Below are 21,169 nucleotides of genomic sequence, written 5' to 3'. Positions count from 1 at the left end.
CTGGGCTATATATGATCTGAGGGTGATGGTCCAGCTGTAATTCCTAGCCTGTTCCAGCAGGATTTGCATTTTCCTGCCTCCTCAGCAATGTCTCCTTGGATTTTCCAGCAATCTGTACTTATCCTTCCTGCCACAGAACTTCCTTGGAAAGCACATCCAGTCCTTGTGGCCTTTTTTGTCCTGGTAGAATGGACAGGAGCTTTCCATAGAGCCTGGATGTCCTTCTTGGGAGTGGGTGGGTGACACTTCCCTGCTCCAGGCCTGGGTTGAGTCCTCGTGCTTCCAGCTCCAGAGGTCTCCCAGGGTGCTGAGGTATCCCAGGACATGTGTGTTCCTCCCTGAGGATGGTCCTTTATTCCTTTGTAAATCAATGGAGGTGTTCTCTCTGTCTCGGGAATGAACCCTTTGGAGTTAATGGATAACCAGGAAGGGATTGATCCACACAGGTCTCCTGCCAGGAGGAGATAACAGAGGGAGCTCTGCTTCCGCCTCCAGCAGGGTGGGAGCTTCCCTGGGAGTTGGAAAGGATTTCCCAGAGAAGCTGTGGCTGCTTCATCCCTGGAAGTGTCAAGTCCAGGTTGGACAAAGCTTGAAGCAGCCTGGAATAATGGAAGGTGTCCCTGCCCATGGCAGTGGATGGAATGGGTTGAGCTTTGAGGTCCCTTCCCACCCAAACCATCTGGGATTTGGGGAATTTGTGCCTGGATTGGGGTGGTTTGTGAGTAGGAGATTCCAAGTATTCCAGCACCTCCAACAGCAACACAGCAGCTTCTTTGGGACTTGGACCCACCAGGAGAAATAGATCTTATTATCCACTGGATATCCCTGGATCCATGATCCTGGCTCAGCTGAGCCTCATGTGAGCCAGATCAATGATTCCGGCGCCCTTCCAGAGACTGAGGTGTCCGTGCTCAGAGCTGGTGGAAAAACTTTAAAAATGGACTCCAAGTCCTTCCAGTCATGCCTGGGAGTCTCAGCTGGAGGTTGGCATGTGGGGAGGGATGAGGTAAGGGAGGGGGAAATTCCTGAATTATTGTTTTGTTGGAAACTGGACTTTGAAATTCGGCGCCGGAGGGAGCCCCGGCCGCACCTTCCATGAGTAATATCCCGAGTAACATCTCTCCATCCCTTCCTGGCTCATGCTGCCTGTGAGCCACGTGGGATAGGGAGAGCAGGGTTTGCAGGGAGCATGATCCAGAGGGGATTGGTAAGGGGGGCAAATGTGGGAAACGTGGAGGGCAGGAGAAAGGAAAACCAATGAGGGACTGTGTTTAGACCCACTGGAGCTGCCTCCCTATGGATTAAAGCAATACCTTGGATTTTTTGGGATTCAGAGCTCTCTAGGATCCTTTGGGGATCACACAAGTCTGTGCCTGAAGTGCTGCATTCCCAGCTCACTGCAGGAAGGGAGTTGGACCATCCCATATGGATGAGGTTGGCTCCATCCCTTGGTGTGTTTTTCCACTGGGTCTTTTCCCTTTAATCAGGTCTGGGAAGGGAAAGAGCAGCATTCCTTGGGAGTGGGAGCTGAGCAGTCAGGAGCCTTCCAGTCAGGAGGCAGACTCAGGTGAGAAGGACGTGGATAATCCACACCTCAATTTAGGCACCAGAGGACGAGGAAAGATGGGAAGAAGCAAAGATTCCTTAGGGATATGTCCAGAGGAGGGCATTCTGAAAACGGCAGTCACTTTGTGAGGGCAGAACCCTCAAATTTGAGGATTTGAATCCTTAATGAGCCATTCCCAAAGGGATTTTCCTGTGTGGTAAGGGATGTGTGGCACTCCAGAGCTGTCTCACAAGAGGTTGGGGATGTGGGAATGTTGACATTGTCCCTAAGGAAAGGAGGGAAGTGTCCTATTTTTACTGTGAATTAGTTGCTCCACAGGATTTTACACTTAAGGATGGGAAATCCCAGGCCAAGTCCAACATGGTCAATCCAGAGGGATCCAAGTCCAGGCTCGGGATCCTTTCCCAAATCTTTTGATCATCCTTGGACCCATCTATATGGTCCAACACTGTCACAGGCAGGAACTTGTGGAAGTGCTGGTAGAACAGGATGGGCTTTAAGGTCACTTCCCACCCAAACTATTCCAGGATTCCATGATCCCTGTTCCTCAAGACCAGTTCTAGGAATCTGTCCTTCAGTGGAGAAGGAAATTAAAGAAGGAACTTGATGCTTTGAGTTATCCCAAGTTAAAGTCATCCTGCCATATAGAAAAAAGTATTTTAGTGCAAACAAAGTTGCATACAAGGGAATTTTTGGGAGTGGATGGGAATGACAGGGATAGAAGAGGAAGATGAATGCTCTCAGTCAAGAATATATCCCAAAAATTCAATTATGTTGGATATTTGAGTCAGAATGGTGTGGAAATCTGCCCTTTGGATGCTGGGTTCTTTCTGCAAGGAAGGTGAGTCCCAAATGGGATTTTCCCAGTGTCCTGCTGGGACATGGAAACATAAAGCAGGTTCTCATAGCCTGAGGCTATTCCCAGCTGAATAATTCCATGGATAAGCTTTAAGTTCCCTCCTAAGGCAAGCCATTCCAGGATTCTGGGATTCTAAATCATAGAATCATGGAATAGGATTCTAGAAATCAAATGATGATTTTATGAATCCATAAGAGTATGGGAAATGATTCCAGGATTCTAAATAACAGAATCATGTATTTTAGGATTTAATATCCTGAGCTGGAAAAGACCCCAAAGGATCATCTGGTCCAATTCTGACTTTAGTGCTGGGTTTAATCTTTATTTAAGTAAAACATTACAGACCAACATCTAACAGGGTTTAGGCTGGGCTGGCGTTCGGCTTCCCAGGAAAAATCCATTTTCCCTTAATTTCCTTTCCTTCCCACGCAGCTTGTGCCCGAAACAGGGGGCTGAGAGCAGGAACAAGGGGAGCAGGGAATAACAATTGTCTTAATGTGGAGAGAGAGGAGAAAAAAGGGCTCGTTCTCTCCATCCCGAAATAATAGACCCATTACTGTCCCCAATCCTCAATCCCCCTCCTCTCCCGGGAGAAGAATTGGTCACTGCACAGCTGTGGGAGCAGGATAAATATATTTATATATCCCGGAGAATCTGCCCTTCTCAATTGGGATGTGGGGCTGGACAATCCCTCATTGTGCCCTGGCTGGCCCGCAGCAGAAAGGCCCCACAGTTTGGGGCTGGCAGGGCCCCGGCGCTCCGAGAACTCGGAACTTCATGGACGTTATTCCCAGCGGGCCCTTATTTATTTGATTGGAGTCATTATGGGGTGGGAGGGGTGGGGGGGAGCTGGGCGTTATTGGGGATTGTGGGAACATCTGGGGAGAACAAACCACAGCTGGGCCTTCCCCTGAGGGGTCAGGGGTTGGGGTTCGGGGTGGGATTTGGGGCTGGATTTGGGTGATTTGGGGCTGGATTTGGATGATTCAGGGCTGGATTTGGATGATTTGGGGCTGGATTTGCTGGTTTGGGCTGATTTGGGGTGATTTGAGGTTGGATTTTGGTGGTGTGTAGCTGGATTTTGATGATGTAGGGACGAATTTGGTGCTTGGGGCTGGTTTAGGGTGATTTGCAGCTGGATTTGGGTGATTTGGGCTGGATTTGGGTGATTTGCAGCTGGACTTGGTGTTTAGGGCTGGTTTAGGGTGATTTGGAGCTGAATTTGGGTGATTTGGGGGCTAATTTTTGGTGGATTTAGGGCTGGATTCTAGTGATTTAGGGCTGGATTTGTGACTGGGTTTTGGGAGTTTGCAGCTGCATTTTGATGATTTAGGGCTGGATTTGGTGTTTAGGGTGATTTGGGGCTGTCTTTTGGTGATTTGACATTCAATTTTGATGATTTGGGGCTGTTTTAGGGTGATCTGCAGCTGGATTTTAGTGATTTGCAGTCGTTTTTGTGGTCTGTGGCTGGAATGTGAGGCTGGATTTTGGGGATTTCCTGGTTCTGTAATTTGTGCCTGGATTTCAGTGATGCCTTTTTTAAAAACAGGATTCCAGTGATTTGTGGCTGGTTTTGGAATTTCTGGGAGGATTTTGGTGGTTTGTGGTTGGATTTTGTGCCTCAGGGCTGGTTTTATGAACAGGTTTGCTGGTTTGTGGCTGCATTTTTGTAATTTGTGGTGGGTTCAGTGTTTTGTGGCTGGGTTTTGGTACTTTGTGACTAGGTTTTTGTAATTTCTGGATGGATTTTGGTCATTTGTGGCTGGATTTTTAATGATTTGTGGCTCTTTTTTGGTGCCTTATGACTTTGGGGACAGATTTGTTTACTTTGGGGACAGCTTTTGTTGCTTTGAGGGTGTTTTTCGGTGATTTCTGGCCAGATTTTGGTGGCTTGTGGCTGTCTTTTTTTGGTGCCTTGTAACTTTGTGGCAGATTTTGGTGTTTTATGAGGAGAGCTTGGTGCTTTGTGGTAGATTTTGGTGCTTTGTGAGTGTTTTTTGTGCTCTGTGAACACATTTTGGCTTTGGGGACAGATTTTGTTGCTTTGGGGGTGTTTTTCAGTGATTTGTGGCTGGGTTTTGGTGGCTGTCTTTTTTGTGGCTTGTAACTTTGCTTTGTGGCAGATTTTGGTGTTTTGTGAGGGGAGCTTGGTGCTTGGTGGTAGATTTTGGTGCTTTGTGCACGATTTTGGTGCTTTGTGCACAGATTTTGGTGCTTTGTGAGTGTTTTTTGTGCTCTGTGAACACATTTTGGTAGTTTGTGACTGGATTTTTTGTGGTTTCTGGATGAATTTTGGTAGCTTGTGATGTTTGGTGACTTGTTGCCATGTCTTAGTGCTCTATAGCTTTGGGTTTTTAGTAGTTTATGGACAGATTTTGGTAGTTTGTGGCTGGATTTTTGGTGGCTTGGAGCCAGCCTTTTTTCTTAGTGCTTTGTGGCTGGATTTTGGTGCTTTGCTGGTGCTTTTTTTCCAGTGGTTTGTGGCTGGATTTTGGCAGCTTTTGGCTGATTTTTTGATGCCTTGTGCCTTTGCTTAGTGGCAGATTGTGGTGCTTTGGCGCTCAGTGCACAAATTTTGGTGCTTTGTGAGGGATTTTGCTTTGCTTATTGGCAGATTGTGGTGCTTTGGTGCCTTGTGAACAAATTTTGGTGCCTTGTGAGGGGTTTTGGTGCTTTGTTCACAAATTTTGGAGTTTTTGAGGGGGGATTGGTGCCTTGTGAGGGACTTCGGCGCTCAGTGCACAAATTTTGGTGCTTTGTGAGGGATTTTGGTGCTTTGTTCACAAATTTTGGAGTTTTTGAGGGAGATTGGTGCTTTAGGAAGGGTTTTGGTGCCTTCTGCACAAATTTTGGCGGTTTGTGAGGGGAATTGGTGCTTTGTGAGGGATTTGGCGCTCAGTGCACAAATTTTGGTGCTTTGTGAGGGAGATTGGTACTTTAGGAAGGGTTTTGGTGCCTTCTGCACAAATTTTGGTGTTTTGTGAGGGGAATTGGTGCTTTGTGAGGGATTTGGCGCTCAGTGCACAAATTTTACTGCTTTGTGAGGGGTTTTGGTGCCTTGTGGGCAAATTTTGGTGCTTTGTGGCTGTTTTTGAGGTTTTGCCGGACAGATTTTGGTAGTTTGTGCCTGCTTTTTTGTTTTCTGATTGATTTATGGCTCCTTTCTTTTCGTGCTTTGTGCACAGAACTTTATGATAGTTTAGTAGCCAGTTTTGGGGGCTTTAGTGGCTGGTTTTTGGGGCTTTAGCAGCTGATTTTTGGTGGCTTGTGACTGCTTTTGGGGCTTTAGTGGCTTGTGACTCGGGGCTGGTTTTTGGCGGCTTGTGGCTGCTCTTCAGCGCTTCCCGACCGGATTTTTTATTTCAGAGGTTCCTCCCGGTCCCTCGCTACTGTTTTTAGGTGACTTTTGCCAACCTCGCGGCTCGGCGGCGTCTCCGAACCCTGTCGGCGGGGGTGCCCCGAGCGCGGTGCCGGGCGGAGGAGGAGCGGCGGGCGGGGAAGGGCCGGGAAAGAGGGAGGGCAGCGGGGAAGGAGGGAGGAGCGGCGGCGGCAGCCCGAGTCCGGGGCAGCGCTCGGCGGACGCCGATGGGCATCGGGCGGCCGCGCTGGGCACGGGCAGCGGGAGCCCGGCGCTGAGAGCGGGGCTCGGGGCTCGGACGGGGCTCGGGGGTCGCGGCGGGGCCCCCCGGGCCGGGGCGATGCCCCCCTGCAGCCGCACGGAGTGAGCCGGGGCCGGCCCGTGCATGGCCCAGCCATGGAGGTGGTGGACGAGACGGAGGCTCTGCAGCGCTTCTTCGAAGGTAACGAGGGCAGCGCCGGCCCCGAGTGCCGGCCCGCTCCGGGAGCGGCCTTGCGGCGGGCTGGGTGGGAAGGGAGCCTGGGGCTCATCCAGAGGCACCCCGCTGCCCTGGGCAGGGACACCTTCCGCTAGCCCGGCTTGCTCCAAGCCCGGCCAGCCTGGCCTGGGACACTTCCAGGGATGGGGCAGCCGCAGCTGCTCTGGGAAACCCATTCCCGGGCCTCAGCACCCTCACAGGAATTCCTTCACAACATCCCGTCTAACCCTGTTCCCTGGCAGTGGGAAGCCATTCCCCCTTGTCCTGTCACTCCAGGCCCTCTGTCAAAGTCCCTCTCCAGCTCTCCTGGAGTCTCTTTAGGCACTGGAAGGGGCTCCAAGGTCTCCCTGGAGCTCTGCCTTCTCCAGGCTAAACAATCCCAGCTCTCCCAGCCTGGCTCCATACCATCCTAGCCAGCTCTGGAATGGCACGGATCCCTGTCCCGGGGCACAATCCAAGGGCAGTTGTGCATCCTGCAGTGCACACCGTGGGTGCCAAGCTGCATATCCTGGGAATTGTGCTGTGCCGTGCCTTAGATTCCCACTGCGACCCCACCAAGGACCTTGGAATGTCCCTCACCATCCTTGGAGCAGGAGCAGGCTCATGGCAGTGGCTCTGGCCTACGGATCCCAGACCTTTTCCAGAGCCTGGATCCTTGTGGACACCGCATGGCTGTGGATCACTCTCCTTCCCACCAGGGTGGAAAAGTGGTCGGGAAGAGAACTTGGCCTCTGTTGGATGAAATGTAGTTGCTCATACCTGAACTGGGATGTGTTGGGAGCCTGATCCCATTGTTGTTCCTGCCTCGGCTCCGTGTTCCCTTCCCTGCTCTGGCCTTCTTGGCACGCTCCGCTCTTCCTTGTGGAGTGGCTGGTTCCTTCTCTTTCCCCCTCGTTGCTTTGTTTCCCTCCCTTGTTTTCCAGTGGGTCGCTTGCCAGGCCCAGGTTTAGTTGCCACAGGCTGTGTCCTTTGGGATGAGCCCCTGGCACATGGATGTGCTGCTTGAGGGAATAATGTGAGGCTGTGTTGCCCCAACAGGTCCTGGGGTGGATCCCAATCCACTCTGGGTGAACTCCAGAGCTGGGATCCCCTTTGGAGCAGTGGGATTGTGCAGTGAGCCCCCAGAAGCAGTTGGGGCAGGACTGTCCCTGTGGATTCTTTGGCTGGTAGAAGGATTTATCCTGGAAAGTGGGAACAGAAGATGTTCTTGGGAGCGAGTGGAAGCTCCAGCTGCTTCCTCCTTGTTTCCCTCTCTCCTGGCATCCCTGTGACCTCTCAGTAAGGCATCTTTTCTTCAAAGGAAAAAGCACCCCCTGTTAGTTCCAGCCATGATCCCAGATTCCCAGGAGCCCCAGGATTAGCAGGGATGGGAAGCCTCACCACGAGGGCTCTTATCAGCCACTCCCAGCCCGTGTTCCCTGCAGCCTTCTGGGGTTTCCTTTGATTTTAGGATTTCACTGGGCCAAGCTCCTAAATCCTCCTTTCCCACTTCCCATGCTGGGGGTGCTGAGCTCCTCCTGGGAGTCCTGCAGAGCTCTGGCTCAACATCCCGATGTTATTTGTGGACCAGCTCTCTGTCTCTTCAGCTGGAGATAGGGAGTTTCTCCATCTCCCCAGAGCATCTTTATTATAATGTGGAGATTTCTTTCTTTTACTGTTTTCCTGTTCTTTCCGGGATGTGGGGGGATGATCCTGCTCGAGCAAGATGACTCCAAGAGATCCCAGACAACCTCAGCCATCCTGGGATTCTCCCTTTCTGTTTTCCTCCTTTCTTTCTTTCTTCTTGCTTTTCTCCCCCTTTTCCTCCTCCTTTCTCCCTGTTGCGTCTTCCTTTTTCCCTTTTTTAATCTCTTTCTCCTTCTTTCTTTTGAATCAAAACCATCCTGTCCCTGTAAAAACCCAGGATCAAGGAAACTGTGCCTGAAGGATATTTCTTACCCTCAGCTATAAAATCCTTAAAACCTCTCTGAGCCAAGTATTCCATAGAGCACAACTTTGTTTGGGCAGCTCGATCCCACTCCTGTTGTTATTCCAGAGCATCTGTTCCGACATGGAGCTGGAGGGGGAGAAGGGAAGAGAAGAAAGTTTTGCCACCAGGAATTGCTGCTCAGTTTTTCCCTCTTGTGCCAGGTTTAATTGTTGTGCTCCGAGGAATTCTGTGGCCAAAGTGTTCTCTGGTTTTTTGGGAGTGAAGGTCAGTGCCTTAAATCATGGCATGGAGTTAGATTTGCTCTGGAATCTGGCCCTCCTGAGGAATTAATGGTTTTTGGATGTGGTAAACAATAGATCTGTTAGAGTTTAATAATTTACTGGAATAAATTAATTATCCCATCACTCCTTTAAAGTTTATCACTGAATTCCCATCATAAGGAAATAATTTTCCAACCTATTTGTCACTTGGAGTGAAATATTTTCTTCTTCTTATGGATCATCCCACCCCTGAAGAGATTTCTTCCTGCAGGCTGAGAAGCCTGGAATAACTTGGGAATTCTCATTCCTTTGCTTGACTCTGATTTTCCCAGGATTTGAGCCTGGTGTAAGAAATCCCAGAAAATTTAGGCAGAATCCCTAAGCCCTTGTGTTTTCCAGTGTCAGACAAGGATTAACCGGGGTCCTCATGGAGATGTTTGGGAGTGGGGGCTGTGCTGGTGGAGCTGGGGAAGAATCGGTGCCTGTGGTCATTCCAAATCCTGGAATTTGGCTGGTCCCATCTGCATAGCTAGGCTTGTTTTCGGAAGCAAATGCTTCCAAAATCTTGGGTCTGGTTGGTGTCCCTGGTTTTTCTCAGCTGTGAGAGCTGGACCTCGATTTTCCTGAGTTTTCCTTGGTGTTTGTTTGGGCAGGATTTCCTTATTTTCCTGGGTGTCCTTTGTTTCCCTGGGTATCCTTTGTTTCCCTGGGTGTCCTTGTTTTCCTGGGTATCCTTGTTTTCCTGGATATCCATATTTCCTTGTTGATTTCTGTTTCCTAGGTATCCTTGTTTTCCTGGATATATTTATTTCCATGGATGTCTTTGTTTTCCTGAGTATCCTTGTGTCCCTAGATAGCCTTGTCTTCCTGGATATATTTACTTCCATGGGTATCCGTGTTTCCCTGGCCATCCTTGTTTTCCCAGATATCCTTATTTCCTTGGAATATGGCTGTCTGCTCTTTGTGGGTGAGATCTGAGGTGTATGAGGATGGAGAACCAGAAAAGTGATGGGAAGGGTCCCAGGCTTTACTCTGGTATTTGGGATGGGCTAGGGAAAAGTCTCTGAGGGAAAAGATGCGTTGGGAATAACTTCACGTTTTCCTGGGATGAAGGTGCTGGGAATGCAATCCTGACTTTTCGTATTGAGTGTCCTTAGGAGCTTCTCCTGTGTTGGGAAGATTCTATTGTTGTCCAGGCACATGGTGGAATTTTTGGGATTGTCCTATGCAGGGCCAGGAGATAGACTTGGATGATTCTCATGGACCGTCCCTTCCCACTCAGGAATCTTCCCAAACTCCATGGTTTGTGTTAGGACAGCTGATCCATGTGTTTGGAGGTCCCCAGGACCATCCTGTTAAGGAGAGCTCAGGCAAAAATCCTGGAGCAGTGAGTGTGGGATGCTGGGGGGTTCTGGCCTGGGAGGGAAAGGAGATTTCCATGGGTTTGGGAGTGTTCCTGGAGCGTTTGTGTTTGGATTCAAAGGAGAAGGAGGGAGTTGACAGCGTCTGACCCTTGGCTGGCATCCTGCTCCCAACCTTTCCCTTGCTCCCGCCCACCCCTGCCTCAGGGAAACGCTTACGCCACGGCTCAGCTATTTGGGATCCCTCTCCCGGCTAATTTATGAGATAAGGGCTTGGGGAAGAATGTACAGCGGGAAAGATGTTCCGAGCGGGGCCGGCGGGGGCTGGGAAGCGGGAATTGGGAAAGGAGCAGAGAAAGGAGAGCAAGTGCTGGAAGCGCCCCAGGTTTGGGGTTGAGGTGGAGCTGGGAAAGACAAGAGTTGGTTCAGCAGAAGGGGAAGGTTTCCATGAAGGTTATCCAACAGCTCCACGCGTATTCATGGAGCACAAGTGGCTGGAACACTGGGAATATTGTCTGTGGAGCAGCCGTGTGTCCGTGCAGGGGTTGCTGGGCTGTGTGTGCACAGGAATCTCCAAGCTTGGAGTTACCAGGAGTGGATGTTTTTGCCCGTGGGAATGTTTGGATATATGTGATCATGGAACCCTGGAATGGTTTGGATGGGATGGGACCTTAAGGATCATCCAGTCCCACATGGGCAGGGACACCTTCCACTATCCCAGGTTGCTCCAAGCCCCAGCCAACCTGGTCTGGGACATTGCAGAGATGGGGCAGCCACAGCTTCTCTGGGAAATCCATTCCAGGGCCTCACCACCCTCCCAGGGAAGGATTTCTTCCCAATATCCCATCTAAACCCTCCCTCTGTCATCCAGAACTTCTCTAGACAACCTGTTCCCGTGTTCCTGATGTTGGTAACACTCCTGGTGATTTTGATTATGGAGCACTTGGTGCCTGTGGGGAGGAAGTATCGCCCTGCAGGAAGAGGTCTGGAAATTTCTCTGTTTTCCTTGGATGAAGGACTGTAGAATACTGGAGCTGATACAGTGAGGTGACCCCAGGACAGCTGGGATTGCCCCTTGACCCACATGCTGGGCCATAAGGGGGATTTGGTGGTGGTGGGAATGAGTGAAGAAGGAATTTGCTGGTCAGACTCCTGCAGGTGTAAACATCCATGAGAATCCAGGGACTGCTCCCAAGTCTTCCTGTTGCTTTGGGATGTCTTGAGGCTGAAAACTGGGAGCAGAAACAGTAGGAGACCAATGGAACTGGGGGAATCTGTCCTGGTGTCCCATGGTTTAGGTTCCTGAGCTTGACACAGAAATGCAGCTACATGGATCAGAGCATCATTTTTCATGGAATGCCTTAAAAAAATGGCTCTTTTGGGGCTTCCTGCTCACTCATCACCCTCTGCCTGCCCCCAAATCCATTTCCGAGGCTTGATGCTGGAGAGAGCTTTCCCACACGGAGCTGCTGTGGCAGGGAGAGAACACCTTGGAAAAGCCCAGCGTGATCCCTGCCGGGGGGCTCCTGGCCGCGGGAGGAGCGGCTTGGGGATGAGGTGGCGGCGCAGGTGACAGTCGCTGCGGGGCCTGGCTGGCTCCGCGGGAAGGTAAGAGGCTTTGCCCGGAGTTCTTTGGGAGCCGGGAGTCAGCCCGTGCCGGAATGGGCCCGGGGAAGCTGGTACAGCACAAACACATGACCATCCCTGCGGGTAATCCCCTCGCGGTCCCAAATCCCAGTGCGGAGCAGCGGCCGCCCGGCCGCCTCCCCGGCCCTCCCACTCTTCCCGGAGGGAATAGAAAAACCAGCAGGCAGCGGCAGCCCTGGGAGCTGGAGGAGCTGAGCTCAGGGAATAATGACACAGGGAGAGAGCAGGGATACGGCGGGAGCTTGACATCGGCTCTCACCATGCTCAGGATGCGCTGGATCCGAGCAGGTAACGGCATGGTCCCCCCAGCCCTTCCATGGCTTGCCTTGCTTTCCCCTCTGCCTCTCCATTTCTCTTCCCAATGGGATTGTTCCCTGGTTCTCCTCTGTCTTCCCTCTGTTTGAAGCTTCTCTGCTCGCCCTGCTTGGTCAGCTCTCAACAGGAGCAGGTGACATGAGGATGCTGCTGAGTCCAGCTCAATCCCAGGGCCTGAGCAGAGCAGGGAAGAGACAAAAACATTCCCTTGAGCTCATCACTACACCCAGGTGGCATTCCTGGACACTGGGGGAAAGCTGCCACGTCCATCCTAACAGGAGATTCCTGGAGTCTCTTCAGCCAAAAGACTCATCCTCGTCCACTCCTCAGGGAAAGGCTGGTGCCAAACACCCCCACTGCTGGCATGGTCTTATGCTGGTTTTGCTGGTGCTTCTCCCTCCCATTTCTCCAAAACTCCTTTATCCTGGACCCCAAAACTCCTTAATCCTGGGAAAAGGGCAAGAGACATCCAGGTGGAGTAAGGCCAGAGAGCTGTTCATGAGAGGGTGGATCCGTAAAGCCTGATAAAGGGCAGGCTGGGATTTGGAAAGGTGATGTCAGCACGAGGCTCCATGAGGAGGAACTTTGCCCGTGTCCTGGGTAATGCCCCTTCCATAGGCTGGTGCCCTGGGAGCAATGCCCGGACACAGACAGAGAGAAACTTGAGGAAGAGGTGGCAGTTGGGGCGGATTAGAGGGAGTCGTTCTGGAGGTGTGACAAGCATGGAAATGGTGACACAGAGATCTGGCTGAGCCCATGCGTGGGATGGGGTGTGGAAGGGCTGCTGCTTGCAGGGAGATGGGAAAGGAATCCTGGTCAAGGAGGAGCCGTGGGATGCCGGACAGACAGGTTTCCCTCTGCTTCCTCACCCTTATCAGGGAGAGCCCTTCCAGGACAGAGTCATCCCAGCTGCCAGAAAGAGGGAATTAAACGGCTCCTGGGCATGGTTATTTCAAGGAAGAGAGATAGGATCCTGCTCTGCTTTCCCTCTTCTGGATAGGGGCCTTATGGATTCCTCCTGCTGAGAATGCCTGGAGTGATCTGGTGGTGAGAGTGGTGGAACAGGTTGCCCTGAGAAGCTGTGGCTGGCCCATCCCTGGAAGTGTCCAAGGCCAGGCTGGATGGGCTTGGAGCAACCTGGGATAGTGGAAGGTGTCCCTGCCCATGGCAGAGAGTGGATGATCCTTACAGTTGCTTCCAACTCAAGCCATCCCAGGACTTCATGATCTGGAGCTGGGAGCTGTGCTGGGAAGGTGCAAGTGAACCCATGGGCACTTCCCAGCTGATGCCTTGGATCCCTCTCATGTATCCCAGCCTGAGGATGGCGTTGCTCCAGCACAGCTTTGCCGCCCTTGCCGGGGAACCCTCTTGCCTCTTCCCAGTGGTGTTGCTGACTGGACTTTGCACTCTCCGATAAGAATCCCAGGACACTGAATGTGCCTGAGGAATGATTAACCAGCGTGTGCCGTGCCAGAGGACAAGGGAGCAGCTGTGGCTGGAGACACAAACAGGAACAGTCTCGTGGCTTTTGGGGCCAAGCCGGTGCTTTCTGGGTGCCCATCCCGTGCTCCAGCGTCATTCAGGAGGGACAACCATCAACACGGGGCATTCTGGAGGGATAGCAGGACTAGGGACGGACAGGCAGGGACAAGACAGTGGCAGAGAGCCAGGGAGGTGTCCTGCTGCTGTGGAGGATAAATGGAAACTCTGAGAAGGGGAGAGTGGATTGATCCCTGGAAGTGTCCAAGGCCAGGTTGGACAGGCTTGGAGCAGCCTGGGCTAGTGCAAGGTGTCCCTGCCCATGGTAGGGATGAGCTTTAAGGTCCCATCCAACCCAAGCTACTCCAGGATTCTATGATTGGATACCACACTTGGCTATCTGGTGGCTCTCACTTTTATATTCATGGACATATCCTTTTATTCCAACTGACTGGTGTGCTTGGCATGCCCTTGCTTATCCAACAGACCTTCCTTCTCCCCGTTCTTCCTGCACAGCCGGACATGTGGTCATGGAATGCTTTGGGTTGGAAGGGACATTAAAGATCATCCAGTTCCACCCCCATCCATGGCATCTTCTCCCTGATCCAGTGGTGGTGGGTGATGTGGCCAGCCCAGGATCCCACACTCCGGGCCGGCTTCCAGCAGCACCTGGGGCGCGTTCAAGGCACATTTGAAGGAAAGGCCTCCTTCCCGAGGGAAAATGTAACGTGACACTCAGGGTCCACCACTTATCTCACTGAACTTTGGCTGCTTTGGGGCAGTTACTCCAAACAGGGAGAGGGAAAGGTGGGAAGAGTGGCCAGGCCTGGCTGCAAATGGAGTGGACAGAATTCTTGTGGAATTCCCTGTCCACAAATATTCCCAAGTGCAAACACTTGTGTATTTCCCTGGGTTTTGAAGTGGTGGGGAGGAGAACTGGTTGGAAAAGCCAAGGCTAGAGTTTTAAACAGCTTCAGAGTGCTTGGATCCAGCCTGGGTGTAAAAACTAGGCATTAAAGGGATTTTTCCTGGGGTTGATTTGGTTTTCCCTGTTTTTTTTTTCCATGGAGTCTTTGGTATCACCCCAACTTTGCTATGGAGTGGCAAATTGTTCTGGTTTTCCTACCCAAGTAGTTTGGTGGGGAGGAGACAGTGTGGAAGTTGTGGGGTGGTCATGGAACAGGATTTTTGGAAGACTCAGGTGTGATATCCAAAGAACTGGAGGCTTCATTCATTGATTTATAGAATCCTGGAATGGTTTCAGTTGGAAGAGACCTTAAATCCCATCTTGTTTCATGGGCAGGGACACCTTCCACTATCCCAGGTTGCTCCAAGCCCCATCCAACCTGGCCTTGAACACTTCCAGGGGTTGGGGCATCCACATAATTTATGACTTTTAATCCTGAATGCCGATTGCTCAAAATCCACATAAACAGGAAAGCAAACATCTTATCAGCCTGCTGGATCTTGGCTTATCTCCTGTGTTATGACTAGCCAGGGTTTATGGACATTGATTCGTGGAAGCATTAGAAAGGATGCTTTGACTTTATTGGGAATGAAACACCTGCTTAAGTAAAGGAAAACTTGGAAAACGGAGTTTTATAAGGGCCATCAAACCTTTTTACAGTTGGCTGCTTGCTGATAATGAGGTCAGTGCTCCTCTCCTGAACAGATGTGGGGTTTTCCCTGATGAGATCCCATTTATCCCAAAATCTGAGGAGTTCTGGGCAGGGGGAATTCCTACCTGTCCATGTGCCCTCCTGTCTTGGTTTAATTCAGTTTTTGGGAAGGGGTATTGGAATGGACAGGCTGATGTGTAGGGAAGGCCAAGCCTGGATTGGACAGGGCTTGGAGTGACCTGGACTAGTAGGAGGTGTCCCTGTCCATGGAAGAGGTGGCACTGGATCATCCTTAAGGTCCCTTCCAACCCAGCACATGCTGGGTGATAAATGATATTCCAAAACTCACCTCACGGTGTTGAGGAGCCAGAGGGATAGAGGGAACAGCCCTGTGAGGACCTGCAGGCTGGGAACAGCTTTCACAGCCCGGAATGAGGAGTTTGGATGCTGGAAGTTGTGCTGGTGTTCTTGGAAAGAAGAACTGGACAAACTCAACCCAGTCCAACAGGATGGGCTGTGGAATGTCAAGGTAGGGACTTTTTCTACTTCCTGGTTTTTAAGCACACATAGTGTGGCTCTGGACATCCAGTGGGCATCTGTGGATGCAACAGGTCAGGAATGATCACTGAGAGGGATTTTTACAGGATTTCCAACCCATAAAGAGTCGGGTTTAAGTTGGAAAACCCTGCAGGATCACGGAGTCGAACCATTCCCCATTCTCATGTTGTTAAGGTGTTTTTCCCTCATTGCCAGTTGTGTTGCAGCAGGGATTAGCTCTGAAGGTTTTTCCCCACTGCCACAGAGAGTTTATCCATGAGATTGAGGTCACCATCCCAGTTTTGCCAGGAGAAAAGGGCTTTGCCACCTCTTCCTTTCTTGCATCCATATATTCCCTTACAGCGGCGATTTGAGCAAAAACAAAAGGCCTGGAATCTTGGGAGTTTCTTTTGCCCCATGTGAGCAGAGATCATGGAATGATGGAGTCATTTGGGTTGGAAAAGCCTCCTGGGGTCATCCAGTCCAACCATTCCCCTGGTGTTGCACTACCAAGACAACCACTATCCCACGTCCCCAATTGCCACACCCACACAGGTTTTAAATCCCTCCAGGAATGGGGGCTCCACCGCTGGAGCCTGTTCCTGTGCTTTACAACCCTTTCCTTGATGGAATTTTCCCTTATACCCAACCTGAACCTCGCCTCGTGCAATTTGAGGCCTTTTCCTTTTGTCCTGTCCCATGTTCCTTGGGAGCAGAGCCTGACCCCCACCTGGCTCCTGTCAGGGAGTTGTGGAGACCAGGAAGGTCCCCCTGGAATGTTTTTGACCTCAGTCCCTTCCTGGGGGTCTCTGCTAGGAAAATCCTTGTGTCTGGTATTTAATTTGGACACGACTCATTCCCACCCATTCCCGAGTGACCTCCTGATCCTCTCCTCCCCATGGCACATCCTCAAGCATCATGCCAGGAGCCTTCCCTCTGGATTTGGGGCTCTCCAGCCAGCCCAGTGCTTTGAAGTGATCCCAGGAACACCCAGGGAGCGCACGGGATGGACGGGATCCAAGCAGCATGTTTGGTATCTCGGCTGTATTGTCTGGGAAGTGTTTGCTAAATCCCTGGAGCAGGAAATATGTTCCAGGATGGCTCAGAGTTGGTCAGAAAAGGCAAACAAGGGGTTTTTTTAAAAAAAAGAAAGAGACCTCAGTTCCCTGTGAAAAGTGGGTGTGGGAATAGCCAGCATGGCAGTAATCCCTAGGGAATTTTGGATTTCAATAGTGAGTTCAGTTGCATAGAATCCTGGAATGGTTTGGTGTGGAAGGGACCTTAAAGACCATCCAATTCCACCCCCTGCCATGGGATCATGGAGACAGAAATGACAGCCCTGGGCCTGTCCCGTGTCTACTGGTCATGTTATATCCTGGGAAAAGTGGGATTCTCCTTGGAAGCTTTGTGACACGTGGCTGAGGAAGCTTTTGACGCCCCTTGTTATGGTTTCCTTGGGAGACAGTTCCGGAGCAAACGTCCCAGATGTGTGGAAAACCCTGGTGACCCAACGCTCCTCCTTGTGAAAGATCCGTGGTGGTTGCACAAAACTTGGGATGGCCCTTCCCAAGCCCTGGAAAAAGTCCCATCTAGATAAATGGCTCTGCTTTTTCCTCCCAGTCTCCTCTGGAGATTGTCCAGCCTGGACAGACCTTGGTCCCTCCCAGTTGGAAGGGAGGGAATGATGTGTTCAATCTGGACACGGTGTTCCTGGCGATGCTTGGCTGCCTCTGCTCCTGTATCCTGGTGCTGTTCTATTCTTAATCTCCCTCCCTAAGGATTGTTTTGTGCTGGAGGGGTTTCCAGGGGAGGCAGCACTCCTCCAAATCCTGAGTTATCCCAAATTCCCTCTATATGTAGTGTGGATGTCTTAGAGTTGGGCTGATCATGGCTCATCCTGGCTCTCCAGATTCCCTAAGAGCCTTTCCAGAGCCACAGTCTTGCCCTTCAGCGAGGTCAGTGTCCAGGGACTGCATCCCTGGCTTCTTTCCTTGGAGCTAGAAGAGCAGCAGGACCACAGCTCAGAATTGCCATCAGCTCTGTCAATTACTTGTGGTTCCCTGAGTTTTCCCTTTCCTGGTCATTGCCAAGCATGGGAAAGCTCTGGGCAGCTGGATCAGGTCTCTTCTTGGTACTGGTATGTAGCTGGTAATTATATTATTAATTTTTTATCCTTTCTGGCAATAATTCTCTCTGAGGGAATGGTGTGGGATATGGATATGGACCTTCACCACCACGGCAGTGTCCAGGAGCTCATCCACATTGTGTTATCCTACGGAAAATGTCCCTCCTGTCCCCCCAAAGCTGCAGTCTGGATAAAGCAAGGTCAGATGAGGCACCTCAGCAGCAGGGATCCTCAGGAGCTTTTCCCCATCCCTGTGATCCCCAAGGATGAGGCCCCAGCCTCGTACAGCGGGAGCCGCCAGATGAAGTGGCCTCCTCCGGTCCTGTTGTCCCTGCTCCAACACCCTCATCCCGGGAAGGGAGATAAAGGCGTTGTCTCCAAACAAACAGGGCAATGTGCCCCCCTGGGCAGGCACCTTGGAGCCTCCCAAATGGAGCCGCTGTTCCTGCCCTCGGAGAGCATGAATGGACAAGCGCGGCATTGACGGCCGCGGGGACAGGGACAAACGCGCCTCTGTGTCCCTTCTCACACCTTCCCCTCCTCCTCCTCGGCCCCCGTTCTCCCAGGACAATGGCTCCATCCATGCCAAGGTTCACAGCTGGCAAGGGCGGGGGAAAGGCCAGGACAAGGGTGGGGAGCTGCCAGGAGAAAGGGATGCAGGAGGGAGAACAGCTTTGGTGAGGGGAGATGGGAGATGAGGGGAAATTCCAGGAGGGTTGGAGGAGAGAAGGTGTTCAGAGGGAGGGCTCAGGGAAGTTTGGAAAGAAGGATCATCCTTTCTGCCTCCTTTTCCTGCAGTTTCCCAAGGAACATGCCTATGGCCTGCCATGGCACAGCAGGATAATTTCCTCTGGCTCCTCACACTTGCCGTGCCTTGGGATGTCTCCCACCAACACTTTGTCTTCTTGGGAATGGGGAATGGAGGGTGTTATCTCCTTATCCCTGAGTTTGGGATGTTTCCCAGTCCACCTCATCCAAAGGTGCTTTTGCCAAGTATATTAATCTGTGGATGTAAGCTAAGGAGTTGTGGGATTATGTAGGAGCAGAGAGAGCTTTCCAGGCAAGAGAGTTCCAGGCTGCTGCCTCTGGACACTGGGTATTTAGGGAATCCTGGAATGGTTTGGGTTGGAAAACACCTTAAAGATCATCCGGTTCTAACCCCTTGCCATGGGTTTGGTTGTACTTCCCACCTGGCCAGTTCATTATTCCAAGTGTTTTGCCCCTGGAGCTGGCTCACTGTTACCCAGGCTGTTGCTCCTGAGCATTCCTGGACACCCTGTAAATGCTCTTTTCTCCCTCAATCTGGGAGTCTGGCTAAATCCCACTGTCCTGTATCCCTGTCCCTGATCACTGCCTTCCCCTCACCCTGCCCTGTCTGGCATGGGATAGTTTGTCTAGGAATGCAGAGGGGTTGAATTTGGGGTGTTGGCTGGGAGCTCACCAAGAACTCCCAGGAAGGAGGGGGTCAGGTACTGGGAACAATCCTGGCCCCTCCATGTAGAAAGTTAGGTGGGATGTGTCTGTTCCTAGCCCGTATCCATTGCTCTGTTGATTACTTAATTTAAATTCCATGACAACCAAATTCTCATGAACCCCCAAATCCTTACTCCTCAGTTTGGTGTTTTCTGTGGGGTCTTATCCCACAGATGGCAGAGCTTATCCTTGGCTGTGTTTTTGGCATAGAATTAGTTGGAATTTGGACCTTGTGTTTTTCTGGTCTGGTATGAGCAGGGGATGCAGGAACTGCCCCTTTACTTTGGAAGGACAGGGCTGTCCTTGGGGATAGGCTGGCTGGGGAATGTCCCCAGTATGGGACACAGGGGGTGGATGAACCTCAGCATTGCCTGGGACAATCCCACCTTTTGTGATGGGAAGGGACACAGGCTGGTTTGGGATGTGTAGGGACCAAAAGTGTCCTAATCCAAAGGAAACTTCTCAAGGGTGATATTCCTGGGGGGAGCAAAGGATGACAGTAATGGGATGAGGAGAGGCTATGGTTCAGAGGAAAGGCCTAGGATCCCCTGGAAATGCCTTGGACAGCCTGGACTTCGCTCTGGGGTGGTCTTTGGGGAGCTGTGGGAGCGCTGGCTCTATGTCCCGCTCCGGTTACAGGAGCCCTGTTTGGGGACTGGTTATCATCCCAGTCAGGTAATAAAGAGCATTAATTAAGCAGGAATGCTGGGCTGGGATCCAGAGGGAGCCAGGGGCTCCTCCAGGGTCACCGGAGGGGATGGAAGCAGCCCAGGGTTGGGTATGTGGGGCAGTAGGGACGTCCTCCTGCTGTTCCGTATGGAAGCAGCGTTGTCCGGCTGTGCAGCCCAACCTCTGATTTTGCTGAGGTGGCAGGCATGGGAGGGATGCTATTCCCAGCTGGAGCGGCTTCTCCCTGCGTGGCAGAGCCATCCAGGATGGGAAGAAGCTCCGAAGGCAAGCACTGGCCCCGCAGCTCCCCGGGCTTAGGCGGTGTTTGGTTTGTTTGCCATGGCCCGGATTCCTGGTGCTCGCGGCCAGGCCAGCAGCCAATCCTCCCGGGCCGAAGGATAAACACGGCAGGAGGGAGAAGGGGGTGAGGAGCGGCGCGGGGCCCCGGGAATGTGCCGATGCTGCAGCCTGGCTCGAGGATTGCACAACCAGCCCTGGTGCACGGACACAGGGATGAGCCCAGGGATGTGCCGGGGCTCTCCGCCTCGCCAAGCACTGGCACTGCTGTGGCATCCCAGGTCATTCCTGGTGGAGCTTTGTGCCACGTGTCCTGCTCATCCAGGTATCCCACTGCTGCTCCAGCATGTGCTGGAGGACCATTAGGAGAGGGACCACATGGAACCAGAAGCTCCTGGGGTTTCCTGATCCTATTCTATCGTGCACCAGTTTGGATGTTTTATCACCTCCCAGGCTGTTCCATGCCTCAGTTTTCCCTGAAAATTCTCTGGTACGTGGCTTCAATGGCACTGGGAAGCTCTGAGCTTGGCGCAGCCTCTTCTCCTGCTCCTTCTCCTCCTCCTTCTCCCGGGTGTCCCCCCACCCCTGGCTGATGTTCCCCAGCCCCTGCAGAGTGCTGACCTCGTTGTCATCTCCAGCTTCCCACATCTGGTTCTTGTTAGCGCATCCCAGGATGAAGTTCTCCAGCTCTCTCCCTTCCTCCCACCCCCAGGTGACCCAGGCAGGATTAGGGGTGATTTGAAGACAGGCAACAGAGTAGGAATTGAAGAGGGAGGGGGGACTGTTATAAATAGAAATTCCATAAACTTCTCAGCCTATCACTCCAGGAAAATTCCGGGTTAAATCCCTCAGACCTGTAAATATGACAGTTCACAGAGACCAAGCTCTGTTAACTCTTTCCAAGCCCTATGGCCCCGTGCCCATCTCTGGGAGCACCCAAAACTGGGACAAGGAGCTGGGAAGGTGCCACCAAGAGGGATGAGCCGGTTGGAGCAGGGGCAGGGAGGAGGCAGCGGGGTGGGAAGCACCTCTGTTGGGATGTGGAGCGTGTTTGGAGGTTTGGGGAAGGCAGAGAAAACCAGTCCAAACATTGGGATTCCTGACATTCTCACACGTCCGGGGGCCTCAGGCCGCCCGGCTCCGCTCATGAGGAGGGTGCTGAGGGTTTTAACTTCTTGTTCTTCAGGCAGAGGCT

At 51.9% G+C, this 21,169-nt stretch overlaps 1 protein-coding gene across 1 annotated transcript in view; it reads left to right on the top strand.

Moving 5' to 3' along the window:
- Positions 1 to 6,049: 6,049 nt before the first annotated feature.
- The window catches only part of MYRF (myelin regulatory factor), a 41,969-nt gene continuing 26,849 nt past the window's right edge, over positions 6,050 to 21,169 (top strand). Inside the window, 1 exon segment of the mRNA XM_041410829.1 lies at positions 6,050 to 6,226. Within this exon segment, the coding sequence (XP_041266763.1) occupies positions 6,181 to 6,226 (46 nt within the window). The 5' untranslated portion in view covers positions 6,050 to 6,180.

Source organism: Onychostruthus taczanowskii, unplaced genomic scaffold (genome assembly GCF_017590055.1).
Source record: "Onychostruthus taczanowskii isolate IOZ18803 unplaced genomic scaffold, ASM1759005v1 scaffold101, whole genome shotgun sequence".
In the NCBI taxonomy this organism is placed as follows: Eukaryota; Metazoa; Chordata; class Aves; order Passeriformes; family Passeridae; genus Onychostruthus; species Onychostruthus taczanowskii.
This window is presented reverse-complemented; position numbering and strand designations above follow the sequence as displayed.